Here is a 16,554-nt window from a genome sequence, read left to right as displayed (position 1 = left end):
ATTCAAGGCCATTAAAAATCTTAAAAAACAAGACTGAGCACGGTGGCTCATGCCTGTAATCCCAGCACTTTGGGAGGCTGAGGCAGGTGGATCACGAGGTCAGGAGTTCAAGACCAGTCTGACCAGTATGATGAAACCCCACGTCTACTAAAAATACAAAAATTAGCCGGGCATGGTGATGTGTGCCTGTAATCCCAGCTACTTGGGAGGCTGAGGCAGGAGAATCACTTGAACCTGGGAGGTGGAGGTTGCAGTGAGCTGAGATCGCACTACTGCACTCCAGTCTGGGCAACAGAGCGAGACTCCATCTCAGAAAACAAAAAAACCAAAAAAAAACAAAAAACCTTAAAAAAGTCCTTGCTGGGGATATTTATTCACTTAATTCTACCCCTGCCCCCTTAGTGTATGTTTGTGATTTTTTTTTTTTTAACAAAAGAAACTTTAAACAAAAGACTGTCTATGTAGCTGTTGACTTTGAACAGTTAACAGTTACATAAACGAATCCAGAACATGTGTTTATTGATCTACAAATAAGTAATTAAATTAAAAAAACAAGGAAAATACTTACTATGCACCAGATGACAAAGGAAATTTCAAACTTGTGAGGAAAACTAAAAATGGACAGGCCAAGAAATGCAAACACACATGTTTCTGAAACAAACCAAAGAATGGATTATTCAACCCCAATGATTTCATTCCAATATTGTACTAAACTGTTAAGCAAGCAAACATTCACAGGCAGAATCCAATACAACCCTTTCCTTATTTTCTTGAAAACCCTGCAGCCAATATCTTGGCCAAACTTGTGCTTAAATTCTCTTATTCTTTTCTACTATATAAGCAATATGTCCCTGGTATTCAGAAATCTCTTAATGTAATGAGTCAACTGTCAAATACTTCTGCAAATAAACGCAATCCCGCCCAGGGAAGATGGAAACACATGAATCTGCCGATCTGCTGAACACTGTCACTAGCTAGGGTCCCAACTGTGGCAACGTGGCCAAAATTCAGAGCAAATGACTGCGACGCCACATGACAAACGTGAAGGGGTCTTTAGTTAACTTCCACATGATTAGCTTAATATATTTAACATTGCCACAAGGTTTAGAACACAGCTCACACCCAGCAGGATTTGCAGAGTGAGACTCATTGCTAACTCTTGGCTCCACTCTGCAAGCCAAAAAGAGCCCAATATTTACTCTCTGTCACACAAACTTGTATATTTTAAGAAAAAGCACCTTATAAATTTCTAACACTAGGCTCTCTGCTTAAACTGTGATGTCCCTCAGAATAGCATAATGACTAAAGAGATTAAAACTGTATATATATATTTTTTAGAGACAGAGTCTCACTCTCTCTCCCAGGCTGGAGTGCAGTGGCATGATCTTGGCTCACTACAACTTCCGCCTCCCGGGTTCAAGCGATTCTCCTGCCTCAGCCTCCCGAGTAGCTGGGACTGTAGGTGCCTGCCACCACACCCAGATAATTTTTTTTTTTTTTAGTAGAGACAGGGTTTCACTGTGTTGGCCAGGCTGGTCTCGAACTCCTGACCTTGTGATCCGCACACCTTGGCCTCCCAAAGTGCTGGGATTACAAGCGTGAGCCACTGCGCCTGGTCTAAAACTGTATTTTAAAATAGCTGATCATAAAGAGCAAGGCTGTTTTACATTCTAACAATGTTTTTCCTTTGAATGGTACCCAAGTTTAAAACAAGTCCACAAGCTGGAGAGTTTACCCACCCTCCTCTCTTTGAAATTTTTTCTTATCTAATATTTGTGTGATCTTTCCAAATGAGCACATTTAGAAGACATTCAGATCTAGTGGATGCTTTTTCCTGGCAGCATCAACTCCAAGGTCTGGATATATCATGGTTAACCAAAGCCCCTTCACATTTGTCATGTGGCGTCGCAGTCATTTGCTCTGAGTTTTTGCCACTTTGCCACAGTTGGGACCCTTGCTAGTGACAGTGTTCAGCCAGCAGGCAGAATCGTGTTTATCCTCTTCCCTGGGTGGGATCATGTTTGTCTGCAGAGTATTTGACGGTCTTTCAGTCACACTTGACAAACTGTCAAAATTTGACAATTTTTCTAATGACCAATCCTCTATTGATGGATATTTAGATTGTTTCTATTTCTGAGAGGTTCAGCAAACACCCCAGTACAGGCTAAATTCCACACGGTTGAACTGTTGGGCCAAAGAGTACGTGCCTTTTAAATTCAGACAGACATGGCAAATGACTCTCCAGAAAAGATTCCAGTAGGCCTGTTTTCCACACACCAAGGCCAGAAGTGGGTATTATCAAGCTTAACATTTGCCAGTCTGCTGGGTAAAAAACAGAATCTTTTTGGATGGATGATTTGCTTTATGTGTCTTTAACTGGGAGGGTCAGAGTCAGAATCTGTAGTCTCACTTTCTGAGAGAGGTGCTGTACAAATAATACCCTCTGGCCCAGGAAGAGAGAGACCTGGCCCAGGAATAGAGAGAACTGGCCCAGGAATAAAGAGACCTGGCCTGCATACCCACTTCTTGGCCGTGAGACCATGGGCAAGTCACGTGACTACTCCTCACCTGAGCCTCCTTATCTGCTGAAGTTTCTGCCTGGCCTGCCCCTGCCTTCTAGCATGCTAACAGTGTGGAAGTAGCAATTAAAAATGAGACAAATGACTGGGCGTGGTGGCTCTTGCCTGTAATCCCAGCACTTTGGGAGGCTGAGGCAGATGGATCACAAGGTCAGGAGATCAAGACCATCCTGGCTAACACGGTGAAACCCCATCTATACTAAAAATACAAAAAACAAAATTAGCTGGGTGTGGTGACGGGCACCTGTAGTCCTAGCCACTGGGGAGGCTGAGGTGAGAGAATGGCGTGAAACCGGGAGGCGGAGCTTGCAGTGAGCCGAGATCGCGCCACTGCACGCCAGCCTGGGCGACAGAGCGAGACTCCGTCTCAAAAAAAAAAGAGAGAGACAAATCTCCCAAAATGCCAGGAGTGACTTTGATGATGACAACTAGGGCAGGAGCCACTTGGGGGCCAGCTTAGAGAGACATGGTGAGAGTTGTTCCCCGACTCCAACCACTTCCAAGTATAACGTTGGTGGGGAGATACATGGGTATGTCTGAGCGTGGGGAGAATAAGCTCGAACAAACTGCTTAAAGACAAAGCCATCATGGTTTATCCCAGCCCAACAAATGACACCTCTACTGCAAACTGTCCCCGAGTGATGTCCCTCAGGCTGCTCTGTGAATAAAAGATTCTGTGGACAAGTTTGGAAAATTCTGTAACTATATCCCCCATTAAGGATTTTACAATGCACATTTGCTGAAAAGTCTGGCAATTCATAAATGTTAAATTTTATTTAACCAGGATTTCCTAAACTCTTGACTACAAAATTTATCTTTTTCTATCTTTCTTTTTTTTTGTTGAAGATCATAGCCCACTGCAGCCTCGAACTGCTGGGCTCAAGTGATCCTCTCAGCCTCCCAAACAGTTGGGATTACAGGCGTGAGCCCCATGCCTTGCTTGACTATGGAGCCATTTTCATCTAACCATCATTAATATTATTTCCAAGGACTACATTTTTGGAAATGTCACATTAATACATTAAAAATTCATGTCTCAAATGTTCATAATTGGTTCTCACTATTTTTGGTCTTTAAATCGTAGGCACCAGATGTTCATTTATTAGGTGTTTGGTTTACTTTATGAAATTTCAAAGCCAGAGGAACAAACAAAAGATAAGCGAGTACGGGATATGGCTCTGAGGAGCTGCTGCCCTGCTGCCAAGGAAAGTCTCAACTGACTCTAAAACAGGGTAAGGAAGAAAGATCAGCTCTGGGTGGGCCTGCGCATGGCCACACAGACGCAGAACTCACCACACAAGAAGGCCACGGTGCGGAGGGTCTGCTGCATGAGGATCTGGGTGACTGGGGAGAGGTTATGGTGCGTGTAGTGGGACATCACAATGCCTGAGAACAGGATGGCCATGATGCCTAGACAGGGAAAGAACAGAACAGAAAGCACTGCCGTGTGATCCCCAACTCAGATCTCACAATGCCTGCAAGGCCCTGGGGCCTAAAGCATTAGAGGATTTAAGAAAAAGGAAAATAAACTAATACCTGAAGCCTCCCACAGGCTTCAGAAAAAATACCATGGGTCCCTTCACTCTGGCAGCCTCATTACTAGCTGGGTGACCTTGAGCCACATTACTCAGAGCCTCAGTTTTCACTTCTGTACAGTGGGACTAATAGTAGCCACTCACAGAACTGTTAGGAGGGTGAGTGAAAATAAGCCACATGAAGTCCCCTTCACAGTACCAGAGCTAAAAAGGTATGGACTATCACTGACATCCAGGGATAGCGCTGGCAGATGTGGAACCTGTGGCTATTGAGGGCCCACTGCACTGCCCCCAACCTTTTTTTCTTTTTTTTTTTTTTTGAGACAGAGTTTTGCTCTTGTCACCCAGGCTGGAGGGCAATAGTGCGATCTTGGCTCACTGCAACCTCTGCCTCCCAGGTTTATGTGATCCTCCTGCCTCAGCCTCCTGAGTAGTTGGGACAACTACTTTTTAGTAGAAATAAAGTTTCACCATGTTGGCCAGGCTGGTCTCGAACTCCTGACCTCGGGTGATCTGCCCGCCTTGGCCTCCCGAAGTGCTGGGATTACAGGTGTGAGCCCACCGTGCCTGGCCAACTGCACCGTTTTGCATAAGGAGCTTGAGCACCTATGAATTTTCTATATGTGGGGAGTCCTAGAGCTGATCCTCCACAGATGCTGAGGGAAGACTATATAAGGAGTGCAAGCAAGCAAACCACTCTTGGGGGGCAGAAAGGAGCCTAAGAATCTGTGTAAGGATAATGTGTGGATTCTTTTTTTTTTTTTTTTGAGACGGAGCCTCACTCTTGCTGCCCAGGCTGGAGTGCAGTGGCATGAACTCGACTCACTGCAACCTCCGCCTCCTGGGTTCAAGCGATTCTCCTGCTTCAGCCTCCCAAGTAGCTGGGATTACAGGCATCCACCACCAGGCCCAGCTTATTTTTGTATTTTTAGTAGAGATGAGGTTTCTCCATGTTGGTCAGGCTGGTCTCGAACTCCTGACTTCAGGTGATCTACCTGCCTTAGCCTCCCAACATGCTGGGATTACAGGCATGAGCCACCGCACCCGGCCTCTTTTTTTTTTTTTTCTGAGACAGGGTTTCGCTTTGTCGCCCAGGCTGGAGTGCAATGGCGTGGTATCAGCTCACTGCAACCTCCGGCTTCTGGGCTCAAGCAATCCTCCCACCTCAGCCTCCTAAGTAGCTGGGACCACAGGCACATACCACCACGCCCGGCTAATTTTTTGTGTTTTTGTAGAGATAGGTTTCACTATGTTGCCCAGGCTGGTCTCAAACTCCTGAGCTCAAGCAATCCAACCTGCATTGGCCTCCCAAAGTGCTGGGATTATAGGTGTGAGTCACCTCACCTGGCCAAATGTGGATTTTGATGGACTTTTAAAATACTTTTCCTTAACTTTGAATTTTCCCATAATCCTGAACTACTGTCATTTAAAAAGGTAATGCATCTTTTCTTCAGAGCCCTGCACCAGGGTGTCTACAACCTTCTGTGCTTATGCAGGATTTGAGACTCGACATTTGTCCGCTGCCCTCAGTCACTCCTGCGGCACTCACAGTTCTCTTCTCAGCATCTCCCTGTGTAGGCAGCAGGAAAGGGGTCTGTATTTCATGTAAGGAAGCTGAGATTGTCTTAAAAAGTCATCAAATAAGCTGCCAAGATATACTAATTGCAAGTCAAACTTCATAAGCAAAGTTTTAATTCACTTCTACCATTTTGTGGAAATAGGGCTTATCTGGCAAACTTTCCATGTATAAAAGGGTGAAAATTGGCCAGGCGTGGTGGCTGATGCCTGTAATCCCAGCACTTTGGGAGGCTGAGGCGGGTGGATCATGAGGTCAGGAGTTCAAGACCAGCCTGGCCAAGATGGTGAAACCCCGTCTCTACTAAAAATACAAAAATTAACCGGGCATGGTGGCACACGCCTGTAATCCCAGCTACTCCAGAGGCTGAGGCAGAGAACTGCTTAAACTTGGAGGAGCGGAGGTTGCATGAGCCGAGATCGTGCCACTGCACTCCAGCCTGGGCGACAGAGTGAGACTCTGTCTCAAAAAAAAAAAACAAAAAAAACCACAGAGCACTGTATTACAGACATGTCAACTGCTAAGCTTACTGTAACACAATACCCTACAAAATACAGGAAACCTACTTTTTTGTATTTCCCAGCAGGTGTGGGCTGGCTGAGTGACAGCAGGAGCTGGACACTTGATCTCCTAACCCCTTTAGGAAACAGCAAGTGCCTTTGCTCTTCATTTTCCCCTACAGTGAGATTCCAGCCATGCTTCCTGTAAGACACACCCAACATGGTGGGCAAAGGAAAATGAGAGGGTAGGAGACTTCTTTACCTGCTCCTTTAGGGCTCTTTGGAGCTCAAGATTGTTTTTGCTGCTGTTGTTCTTCTTTGAGATGGAGTTTCACTCTTGTTGCCCAGGCTGGAGTGCAGTGGCACAATCTCAGCTCACTGCAACTTCCGCCTCCCGGGTTCAAGCAATTCTCCTGTCTCAACCTCCCAAGTAGCTGGGATTACAGGCACAGTCTTGGCTCAGCCTGGCTACAAAGGCCGACGGTAGCCCTGTGGGATTGAGGATCTAACATGGACCAGTCTTCCCGCTGGTTTTCCCTACAGGAAATCTCCATCTTTAAGGACGTCACCAAATTCAAACATTTTCGATTTTTCTGCATGGATAAGTAAGCCCTGTCTGGGGGCTGAGTCTGGACCACAGCTGCCACCTATGTACTTGACCCACTGTTGGCACGGGGCCATCTGGACAATCCCAGAGGGCTTTACCCTGGGCTAGTGTGGGGTCAGGGCACCTTGAGTTCTAGGTGAAAGGAAAGAGGGTCAGCAACAGGCACAAAAGCCAGAGGGATGGCTCAAGTATCTGCTTCATATGCCCTCCAGAAGCTAAGGGGACTCTCCACCACCCCCACCACCCTCGTCTGCAGCCACTGGAGCAGACTATAGAAACACAAAAGGGGGGTTGGTGCAAACCAGGCTAACATTTTTAAGTGAGGTAAAAGGCACGGTATTTTTAAAAATACACTTATGGAAGAATCTCCTTTAAGAAGGCAAAATCATTTAAGCAAGCAGATAATGCAGCAAAAGCATTCAGCCTCCTGAAGGAAGAATGGCAGAAAAGAAGAAAGGGAGAGAGGAAATCCACTTCTGTTTATGGTTACATCCACTGTTTCAGATGTAATAAAGGAAGACAGTATGGGATTCAAATCCAAAAGGCAGTGAAAAGGTATCATGGTACAATTTCCACTGTACTGTGCCTTACTGTGTGTAAAATATGACATACTTCTTGAGGGCTGAGTGAAACCATAATGAGTATGCTATGTTAATTACTCAATAATAAACATATTTTGCCATAAAACATTCAGACTCACTGAGGTATAGAGTAAAAGAGAATCTCTATTCACACCGCCCACTCAGAGGTAACTACTCTTAACTACTATTAACACTTCAACACGCAGACTGCCAGTTCTTTCACCATGTGATTATAAAGTTTATCTTTAAAGTAACAGGCTGGGCACGGTGACTCATACTTGTAATCTCAGGACTTTGGGAGGCCAAGGTGGGTGGACTGCTTGAGCCCAGGAGTTTGAGACCAGCCTGAGCAACAGAGTGAGGCTCTGTCTCTACAAAAATTACAAAACTAGTCGGGTGTGGTGGCACGTGCCTATGGACCCAGCTACTCAGGAGGCTGAGGTGGAAGGATCACCTAAACCTGGGGAGGTCAAGGCTGCAGTGAGCCGTGATTGTGCCACTGCACTCCAGCCTGGGCAACAGAGCATGATCCTGTCTCAAAAAATAACATTAAAATAAAATAAAAATAAAGTAATAAACAGGATCCTATCACATATATAGTGCCTATACCAGCAGAGCAATTTCTTTTCAAGGGCTTCCAACTCTCTTTTCTTGGTGCATATACTAGAACCCCAGCTCCTTTTCAGGCCTACAGAACCTGTGAGGCAGTGTCCTGGCCACACTGGTCTTCCTTCTCTTCCTGGAGCATGCCACACTCCCGCACATCTATCTTCAGACCCGTGGCTCCTGCAGTTTCTGCTGCCAAAACCCTCCTTCCCTAGAGCGTCCCTGGGCTGGTTCCTCTCACCACACAGGTCTGAGCTCCAGTGCCACCTCCAGGAGACACCTCCCTGATTGCCTGAGCTCCCAATCCATTCTCTACCGCGTGCCACTCTCTGTCTTTAATTTTTCTTCTTGTAATTTCTTGCCACCTGGAATTGTCTTATGGGTTTGCTTAAATTCTGGCTTTCTTCTGCAGGAAAAGGAAACTGATCTTGAGGTGTTTATAAATGTAGCCCCAACAGCAAGGATAGTTCTCAGCATAGGGTGGACATTTAATAAATATTTCTTGAATGGGTGAGAGATTGATTTTTCAACTTAAAGAATTTAACAATATGTCAAATTCTTCCCATGGCAGTACAGACAGGTCAAGTTCATTTTTTAAGAGGCTGCACAGGATTCCATAGTGCACATGGACTGGAATTTGATCTTTTCTATTACTGATGAACCATAGAGTTCCTTCCAATTTTTCTCTCCCAAGCAGTGCTGCAGTGGAATTCCTTAGATATCTGTGCATAAGAGCACTGCACCATACATTCTATCTTTGGCCAACTTCATGCCAGTATCTTTTTTTTTGAGATGGAGTCTCACTCTGTCACCCAGGCTGGAGTACAGTGGCGGGATCTCGGCTCACTGCAACCTCTGCTTCCCAGGTTCAAGCGATTCTCCTGTGTCAGCCTCCCAAGTAGCTGGGACTACCAGCACGTGCCACCATGTCCAGTTAATTTTTGTATTTTTAGTAGAGACGGGGTTTCACCATGTTAGCCAGGATGATCTCCATCTCTTGACCACGTGATCCGCCTGCCTTGGTCTCCCAAAGTGCTGGGATTATAGGTGTAAGCCACCGCGCCTGGCCCATGCCAACATCTTAAAGCGTTATGTCGGCTGGGCGTGGTGGCTCATGCCTGTAATCCCAGCACTTTGGGAGGCCGAGGCGGGTAGATCACAAGGTCAGGATTTCAAGATCAGCCTGGCCAAATGGTGAAACCCCATCTCTACTAAAAATACAGAAAAAAAAAAAAAAAAAAAATTAGCCAGGTGTGGTGGTGGGCGCCTGTAATCCCGGCTACTCGGGATGCTGAGGCAGAGAGCTGCCTGAACCCGGGAGGCAGAGGTTGCAGTGAGCCGAGATGGCGCCACTGTACTCCAGCCTGGGCTACAGAGCAAAACTCCATCTCAAAAAAAGAAAGAAAGAAAGAGTTATGTCATAATTAATCCTGCAAACTCATCCTTCGAGCCCTAAGTCCCCTCCTCTGTGACTCACCCTGACAATGTCACTCTGTCCCATCCCCTCCAAGCCCAGTGTTTGCTAACCACTCTGCCTAAGTAGGGTCTATTCATCTTTGAATCTTTAGTGTCAGAGGCCAAAGTGGCCCTCAAAACTGGCTTGACTGAACAACAAAAATAGTTAACATGGATACAATTAGAATGAATATTCTGAGAATAGCTAACGTTTGCTGAGTAATAGGGAGACTATTTGATTTGCTGTGGATACCAGGAATTTTTTAGAATAAAAGGGGATATTATTAATTCATCATGTTGAGACAGAGGGCAAACTAGGACTTCTGGCCACCCCAGTAGTGGCACAGATGCCCCATCAGGACTCTCACTTGCATTGCTCCCTTCGTCCTCAGCAAAGGCGTCAGGCTGGCCCTTTTACTTGTCTATTTTATGACGAGGAAGTAGAGCATGAGGTGGTTAAGTCTGTAATCTGAGGTTACACAGCCAATGAGAGGTGGAGCTGGGATTCAAATCCAAGTCTGTCTGTTATCCAGCTCCAGTTCTTAACAACCGTGTTCCCTACATGTAGATTTACATAAATAATTCCCACTTCCTAGGAAGAGAATGTCCTGCTCCACAGTCTTGGGAACCACTTGAGATCAGTCCTTTGTGACAGTCAGGAAAAGGGGAGCACACAAAGGAAGGTGAAGACAGCAGAAACACCACGCTTTCCATCTGTGCTTTCACAGTGCAGCGCAGAGCATCCACACACCACACAGGGCCATCCTGCCCCTCTCTGAAAACCCTGTGGGACAAATACCCAAAAGGTAAAGCACGGGCAGGGCAGGTTCCCTCACCCAGAGGCAGATCTGGTGTTCCTGGCTGGCACTGCTGTGTGTGGAGCAAGGTCCCTGAGGAAACGAAACCCCTCTCCACAGGAAACACTGCCACTCTGAAAAGAAGGTAAGAAAAACACTCCCTGATTTTAATCACAGATTCCAAACAGATGCATGAAACACATCTTTGCCAACAGGTACTTAGTGATCATCTCAAGGGGGTAGAGGAACAATTTAAAAAAATAGATGTAAAAATAGCTAGGCTAGAGCCAAATGACTCACAGGTAACCTTTTTGTAAGTGCCAACATTCAGTAAAGAAAGGGAACCTGATGGCGGACACCAGGATGGAATTACCCTGGTGAACTGGTTTGCGATGAAAAACAAAACCCTGAAAATGGCGAGTCCACTCTGCTTCCTCCTTGTGCTGCTCACGCAGCACCCACGTGCGACTGCAGATAGCGACTGGGTAGAAAAATTCTGTCAACTGAGTCACTAAAGACCACTGGGACTTCTGCTTTGTGTCTGAAGAAACTACTGCTACACAGAACACTGTCCTGCTCTACATAACTACAAAACCTGATACAAGATATGAAACAAAACTCTTTTCTGACATGGGACAAAAGATAGGGTAGGACTGTGATTCCTGCCAGAAGGGAAACAAACAAGGTGGCCACTCTTTCCCCAGGCCCCCTGCTGAGCTGACAGTCTGAGGCTGAAGCTTTAGAGGGCTGTCCTGTTGAGTCGGGGAAGCTGCACAGAAAGAGAGCTCTTGGACATTACTGTAAAGTCCCCTTGAGTCTTTGACTGATACTGATCAGTATATATGTGGGATGAAACAAGAGGCTGGGGAAAGAATCATTAAAAAGAAGTAGACTGAACAATTCCAGAAGCTGACATGGGGCTGGGATTTGTATTCCCGCCAGCCAGAGTGGAGTGAGCTCCCAATACCTGAGACACCTTAGTTAGGGCCCTTCTACTGTGCACCAGTCCTAACAAAGTTTAAATGTAAGCCTCAAAAAGGATTAAACTGATGCCAAGAGACTTAGACACATGCCAGAAGAAAAGTCCAGAAATAACACACAAAAAACAAAAAATATATATATTTTTTAAAAAGTCCAGAACTCCATAAAGGAATGCAATAAAATCTTGTACTCAACAACATAAAGTTCACAATGACTGACATCCAATCAAAGCTTACGAGCAAGCAAAGTGCAAGAAGCTGTGACCTATAAGCATGAGAAAAATCAACAACAAAACAGACCTAGAGTTGACAGAGATGATGCAATCAGCAAACAAGGACATTAAAACAGCAATTAGAAATGTTTCATATGCTCCAGAACATAGAAGAAAACATGAATATGAAGAGAGAAATGCAAGAAATGAAAATAACCCAAAGGGATCTTCTGTAGATGAATTATAGAATATGTAAATGAGAAATACACTGGGTAGGATTAGCAGGAGATTCCACATGGCAGAAGAAAAGATCAGTGACTTTGAAGACACGGCAAAAGGAAATAACCAAAATAAAGCACATAGGGAAAAAAAGACAGAAAAAAAAAAAAGGCAAAGCATATTGTGGGCCAATAGCATGCTACCTCTCATAATGCGTAAATTGAAGTCTCAAGGGGAAGAGGAAGGAGGAACAAAAATATGTTTATAAAGAAATAGGCAAAAGCTTACCAAATTTGATGAAAGCTATAAACTCATATAAACTATAAACCCAAGAAGCTCAATGAACCAAAGGTGAATATAAAAAGAACCACACCAAGGCACATATAAATCCAGTTGCTACACACCTATCAGGACAGCTAAACTTTTTGAAATTAAAATAAGTGTGGTGGCAATATGAAGCAACTGGCACTCTCTCATACATTCTGATGGGAATGTAAAATGATACAATCACTTCGAAAAACACTGGGCAGTTTCTAAAAAAGTAAAAATGTACTTACCATATGACCTAGCAGCCTTAATCTTAGGTATTTACCCAAGAAAAATGAAAACACATGCAAACTGTTCTTAGCCCAAATCTGGAAAACCCCAAATGTCCTTCAAACGGTGAACAGACAAACAAACTGTGGTACAATAAGAATGATAAACTACTGCCACATGCAAAAACATGGATGTCTCTCAAAAACATGACAACTGAAAGAGAGGAGACACAAAAGACTATGTACCCCATGATTTCATTTAAATGACATTCGGGAAAAGGCAAAACTACAATGACAGTGCAGATCAGTGGGTGCCAGGGCTCAGGACAGGCAGGGGGATTGACTGCAGAAGGGCACAGGGGAGCCACGTTGGGCTATCGATAAGAATATGCCACACCTTGACTGTAGGGGTAGTTATGACTGCCCACATTTGCCAAAATTCATGGAATTATATACTTAGAACAGGTCCATGTATTGTGTGTAAATTATACCTCAACAAAGTTAATAAAAAAGAAAATCTCTGCCATCCTGTGGCACAGATCAAAACATTCCTGCAATAGTGCCTCATTTCCAGAACAAGGCCTCTGAAGGGACTTCACTCAAAGGATGGGATCAGACTTCCGGGGCAGAGTCCTTCCCACCTGGCTGCCCCCTCACACAGGAACAGGAGTGAGTCATGTTCCATTTTCAGGTCAACACCCTTACAATGTAACAAGCTGGGGACACAAACTTGACTGCCACTTGTAGGCAGAAAGCCCAACTAAGCCAAGCTTTGCCAACAGGGGCTGCTGACTGATTACCAGGTGACCATTACCAAGACCATCACTCTGTAAGTGGCCACCCCTCCTCCAGCTGGTGAGTATCATCTTCTAGGGCCACCTCAGAGTCGTCCCTGCTGCTGGGGGCTGTGTGCCCTCCTCCAATGGGGTGCAGGGAAAAGGCTCTGGGCCTCCGCTGTCAATCTCACTACCACCACTGCCTGTGCAGTGCAGCTTTGGGCTAATGACAACCTTAGTACCTACGCCACATGGGCGGTAGCAGCATAAAAAAACTGAATACTGGTAAAGTGTGTCCAAAAACGCCCAACATTACATCACCGCCACACTTTGCTTGTCCCTTTATGTAGCACTGAGTACATGGTTTCATGATGATCTGTTTTGGAGGGAGTTGTATTAGAGGAGGGTTCTAAGCACTGGTTCTTGACTCAAAGACAACTAGTTTGAATCGTTGTTCCACCAATCCCAGCTGTGACCTTCAGTAATTTACTTAATTTCACTCAACCTCAAGTTTTCTCATCAGTAAAATAGGGACCTTCACAGTACCTCCCTCCCACAGGCTACCCTCCTCTGAGGGAGCCTCATAGGACTGATGGGCTAAATAAGAGAAGGCAGGTTAAGAGAAAATGTGACTGTGACACCAATGTGACTGTTTGAGCTACTGGATCCAGGCAGACCTAAATCCAGATGTGTTTCTAGGGAGCCAATAGATTCCCTTTATCACTTAAGCTCTTCTGAGTTGTGACTGTCTCTTGTGACTAAAGGTGACCCAACTGACAAAGCCTCTTTCATCAGGCAGGACAAAATGCCATCACCACAGCACTTTCAGGCTCTCTGTCACTCACCTGAGAGTGAGATTCCTTCTGCAAGCCCATAAGGCAGATAAGCAAAAATGATCATCATGCCAAACTCCAAGGAAGGTGTTTTCCTCAAGTCAATATGCTTCAGCACGTAAATGACAACTGTCAAGGAAGGAGAATCGAGGGAGAGTTGATGGGAGATGTGGAGAAGTCACAAAACTGCTGCTTTCCAAATATACGAAGTAAACAGGTACAGAAGATTTTGGAACGTCCCAAGGTTACAAATGAAAATTTGTCATTATGGATTTTTTCCCTTTGTAGGGAGACTGTTGCTATAAGAAACAAAACACTAAGAAATGTAAATTCCGGAGATAAATGGTGGTGGAAGATGAAAATCAACCTAAGTCAACTCATTTAAAAATGCTGACTTAGAGGGCTGGGGATGTGCTGGGCCATGGCACGAAGCTGGGGCTGCAGACACACCAAGGTCAGTTCACTCTGCCAGGTTCCTCCCAGGGCCATATCACCCCGACTCCTCCAACAACATCAGATGAGATCACTAATGCTACCCATCTTGCTTTCCCCATCAGTTTTGAGTCAAAGACAACTAGTGTGAATTGCTGTTCTAACTGGGGTTCCAGGCCCTGTTGAAGCGCAGTCTTTCCTATTCCTGGAGATTTCCAAACTCATGCCCCTGTAAAAGGAGAGAGCCTTGTATATATTGAAGTATCATTCACAATGCCTATACTGGAGCTCACAGTACCCATTTGCTCCACTTCATTTTGATAGATAATTTTTTTTTTTTTTTTTAAAGAAAAAGATATAGAGGAAAATACTGAAATGGAAAAAATTTTCTTTTCCATTCTGTTTATTGGTACAATATGAGAAGCTGTCAGCCAACTCAATAGAGCCTTTAGACTTCTGGATAAAGGAGTTGATGGGAAAATTCAACAGGATGGCAGAAAAATATGCCTGTAACCAGGCAAAAGAGTCTCTTCCGGCCATCTGTGAAACAAACTGCTCATGGAGGCGGGCCAGGTGGCCATCTCCCTAAGACACAGGCTTAGGCGCGCACCAAAGTGGTCTACTGCCTGTTACTATTTTAAACATAATGAAATTTCTACAGCAATAAAGGTGTCGTTGGCCTTAACAAGACTCTTTCCATCTCCAGCTAGAAAAGCTTATTGGTTGTTAAATAACAAAATCAGTGCAAATAACTCAATGGAACACATTTTGAAAGCCCCTTTTTCAATCCTTCTGGATAAACACTTTCAGTGGGATAAAAATTTTCTCTGTTTAACATTTTATTTTTATTTATGTATTTTTTAGAGACGAGGTCTCACTATATTCCATTGCTCAGGCTGGTCTTGAACTCCTGGGCGAAAGCAATTCTCCAGCCTTAGCCTCTTAAAGTGCTGGGATTACAGGCGTGAGCCACTGCACCTGGTCTATTGACATTTTCAAAGAAAATTAATTTCTAATTTTCCAAATGTGAAAAGTAAGATGGCAGAAAATGAAAATCATCTGAGTGTGGTTATCATACTCTGGGAACTGAGAGGTCCTCAAAATCATATCTGATATCCAACAGTGTACATGTTTTTTAAACTTTGAAAAGTGACATTCTAAATTTCACATGTTAAATTAAAAAATCCTTGCGTTAGAGTGTTTCTCAAACAAAAACTAAGCAAAAAATCCTCCTTTAAGCAAAACCTTCATCTAAAATTGGCCCCCTTAAAAAATAGGAGAAACTGGCTAGAGACAGAAGCCATCAAGAATAATCTCAACCCTGTATGCTCATCACATTAAAAGGATATTAATGCAGAAATTAAGCCAGTGAGAGTGCCGAGCGCTGCAGAGCCAAAGAACATTTTGAGGAAGTAGTCAAGGGCTTGTAAAAATGTTTGCCACCCACTGACATCTGACATATTTTTTCTTGTTAAACCTTCAGCTGTGCTAGGAAATGAAAGAAAACAGAAGTTAAAATGTTATATATACAAAGGTCTTAGAAATTAACTTAAAACTTATCTCTTGCTTATTCCCTCATTCATTCATTCATTCATTCATACCATCATTCATTCAGTCAGCCAAAGTTCACCTACTTTGTCCCAGGTACTGTTACTTTCTGGGGTTCAGAGATGAGAGCAAAGTTGCTGCCCTTAAGGAGCTCCTCCCTTCAGGCTAACAAGGGAGAAAACAAGATGAACACTAAAGACAATCTGCAGGAAGGGTAGAGGGCTGTAGAAACACAGGATGGGTGGGTAACTAACTCAGACTGGCTGGGCTCAAGGAAGGCGCTTGAGAAAATGTGGGCTGATGCCGGGCGTGGTGGCTCACACCTGTAATCCCAGCACTTTGGGAGGCCGAGGTGAGCGGATCACCTGAGGGCAGGAGTTCAGATCAGCCTGGCCAACATGGTGAAACCCTAACTCTACTAAAAATACAAAAAGTATCCGGGTGTGGTGGCACACGTGTGCCTGTAATCCCAGCTACTCAGGAGGCTGAGGCAGGAGAATTGCTTGAACCCAGGAGGCAGAGGTTGCAGTGAGCCAAGATTGCACCACTACACTCCAACGTGGGCAACAGAGCAAGACTCTGTCTCAAAAAAATAAAAAATAAAAAAGGCGGGGGGAGGGGTGGGTTTAGATTTGGGATAAAAACGACTTGCCCAGGTGAAGAAATGGGGGAAGGCACCCAGTGAGGGAACAGCATCTGCAAAGGAAGGGAGCCCATGCATATGCAGCCCATTGTAGGAACTTTCAAGTACCGAGATTAATGCAGCTAAAACGTGGCAGGGG

At 44.7% G+C, this 16,554-nt stretch overlaps 1 protein-coding gene across 8 annotated transcripts in view; it reads right to left on the bottom strand.

The window, feature by feature from the left end:
- Window positions 1–16,554, bottom strand: part of SLC9A8 (solute carrier family 9 member A8) — an 80,782-nt gene that overhangs the window by 13,668 nt on the left and 50,560 nt on the right. For 7 of the 8 annotated variants that reach the window (XR_004179110.1, XM_031656842.1, XM_031656844.1 and 4 more), the window contains 4 exons: window positions 15,574–15,712; window positions 13,805–13,910; window positions 3,873–3,989; window positions 569–651 (listed from right to left, as the gene is read on the bottom strand). Coding sequence is in view for 7 of the 8 variants with exons in the window: in XM_031656842.1 (XP_031512702.1) it covers window positions 569–651; window positions 3,873–3,989; window positions 13,805–13,910; window positions 15,574–15,712 (445 nt within the window). In the remaining variant the exon portion in view is untranslated. The remainder of the gene's footprint in view (window positions 1–568; window positions 652–3,872; window positions 3,990–13,804; window positions 13,911–15,573; window positions 15,713–16,554) is intronic. The other variant, XM_031656846.1, reaches the window with a different exon arrangement.

This window comes from Papio anubis, chromosome 16 (assembly GCF_008728515.1).
Source record: "Papio anubis isolate 15944 chromosome 16, Panubis1.0, whole genome shotgun sequence".
Classification (NCBI taxonomy): Eukaryota; Metazoa; Chordata; class Mammalia; order Primates; family Cercopithecidae; genus Papio; species Papio anubis.
Note: the sequence above shows the minus strand (reverse complement) of the source record. Positions and strands in the feature narration are given on the sequence as shown.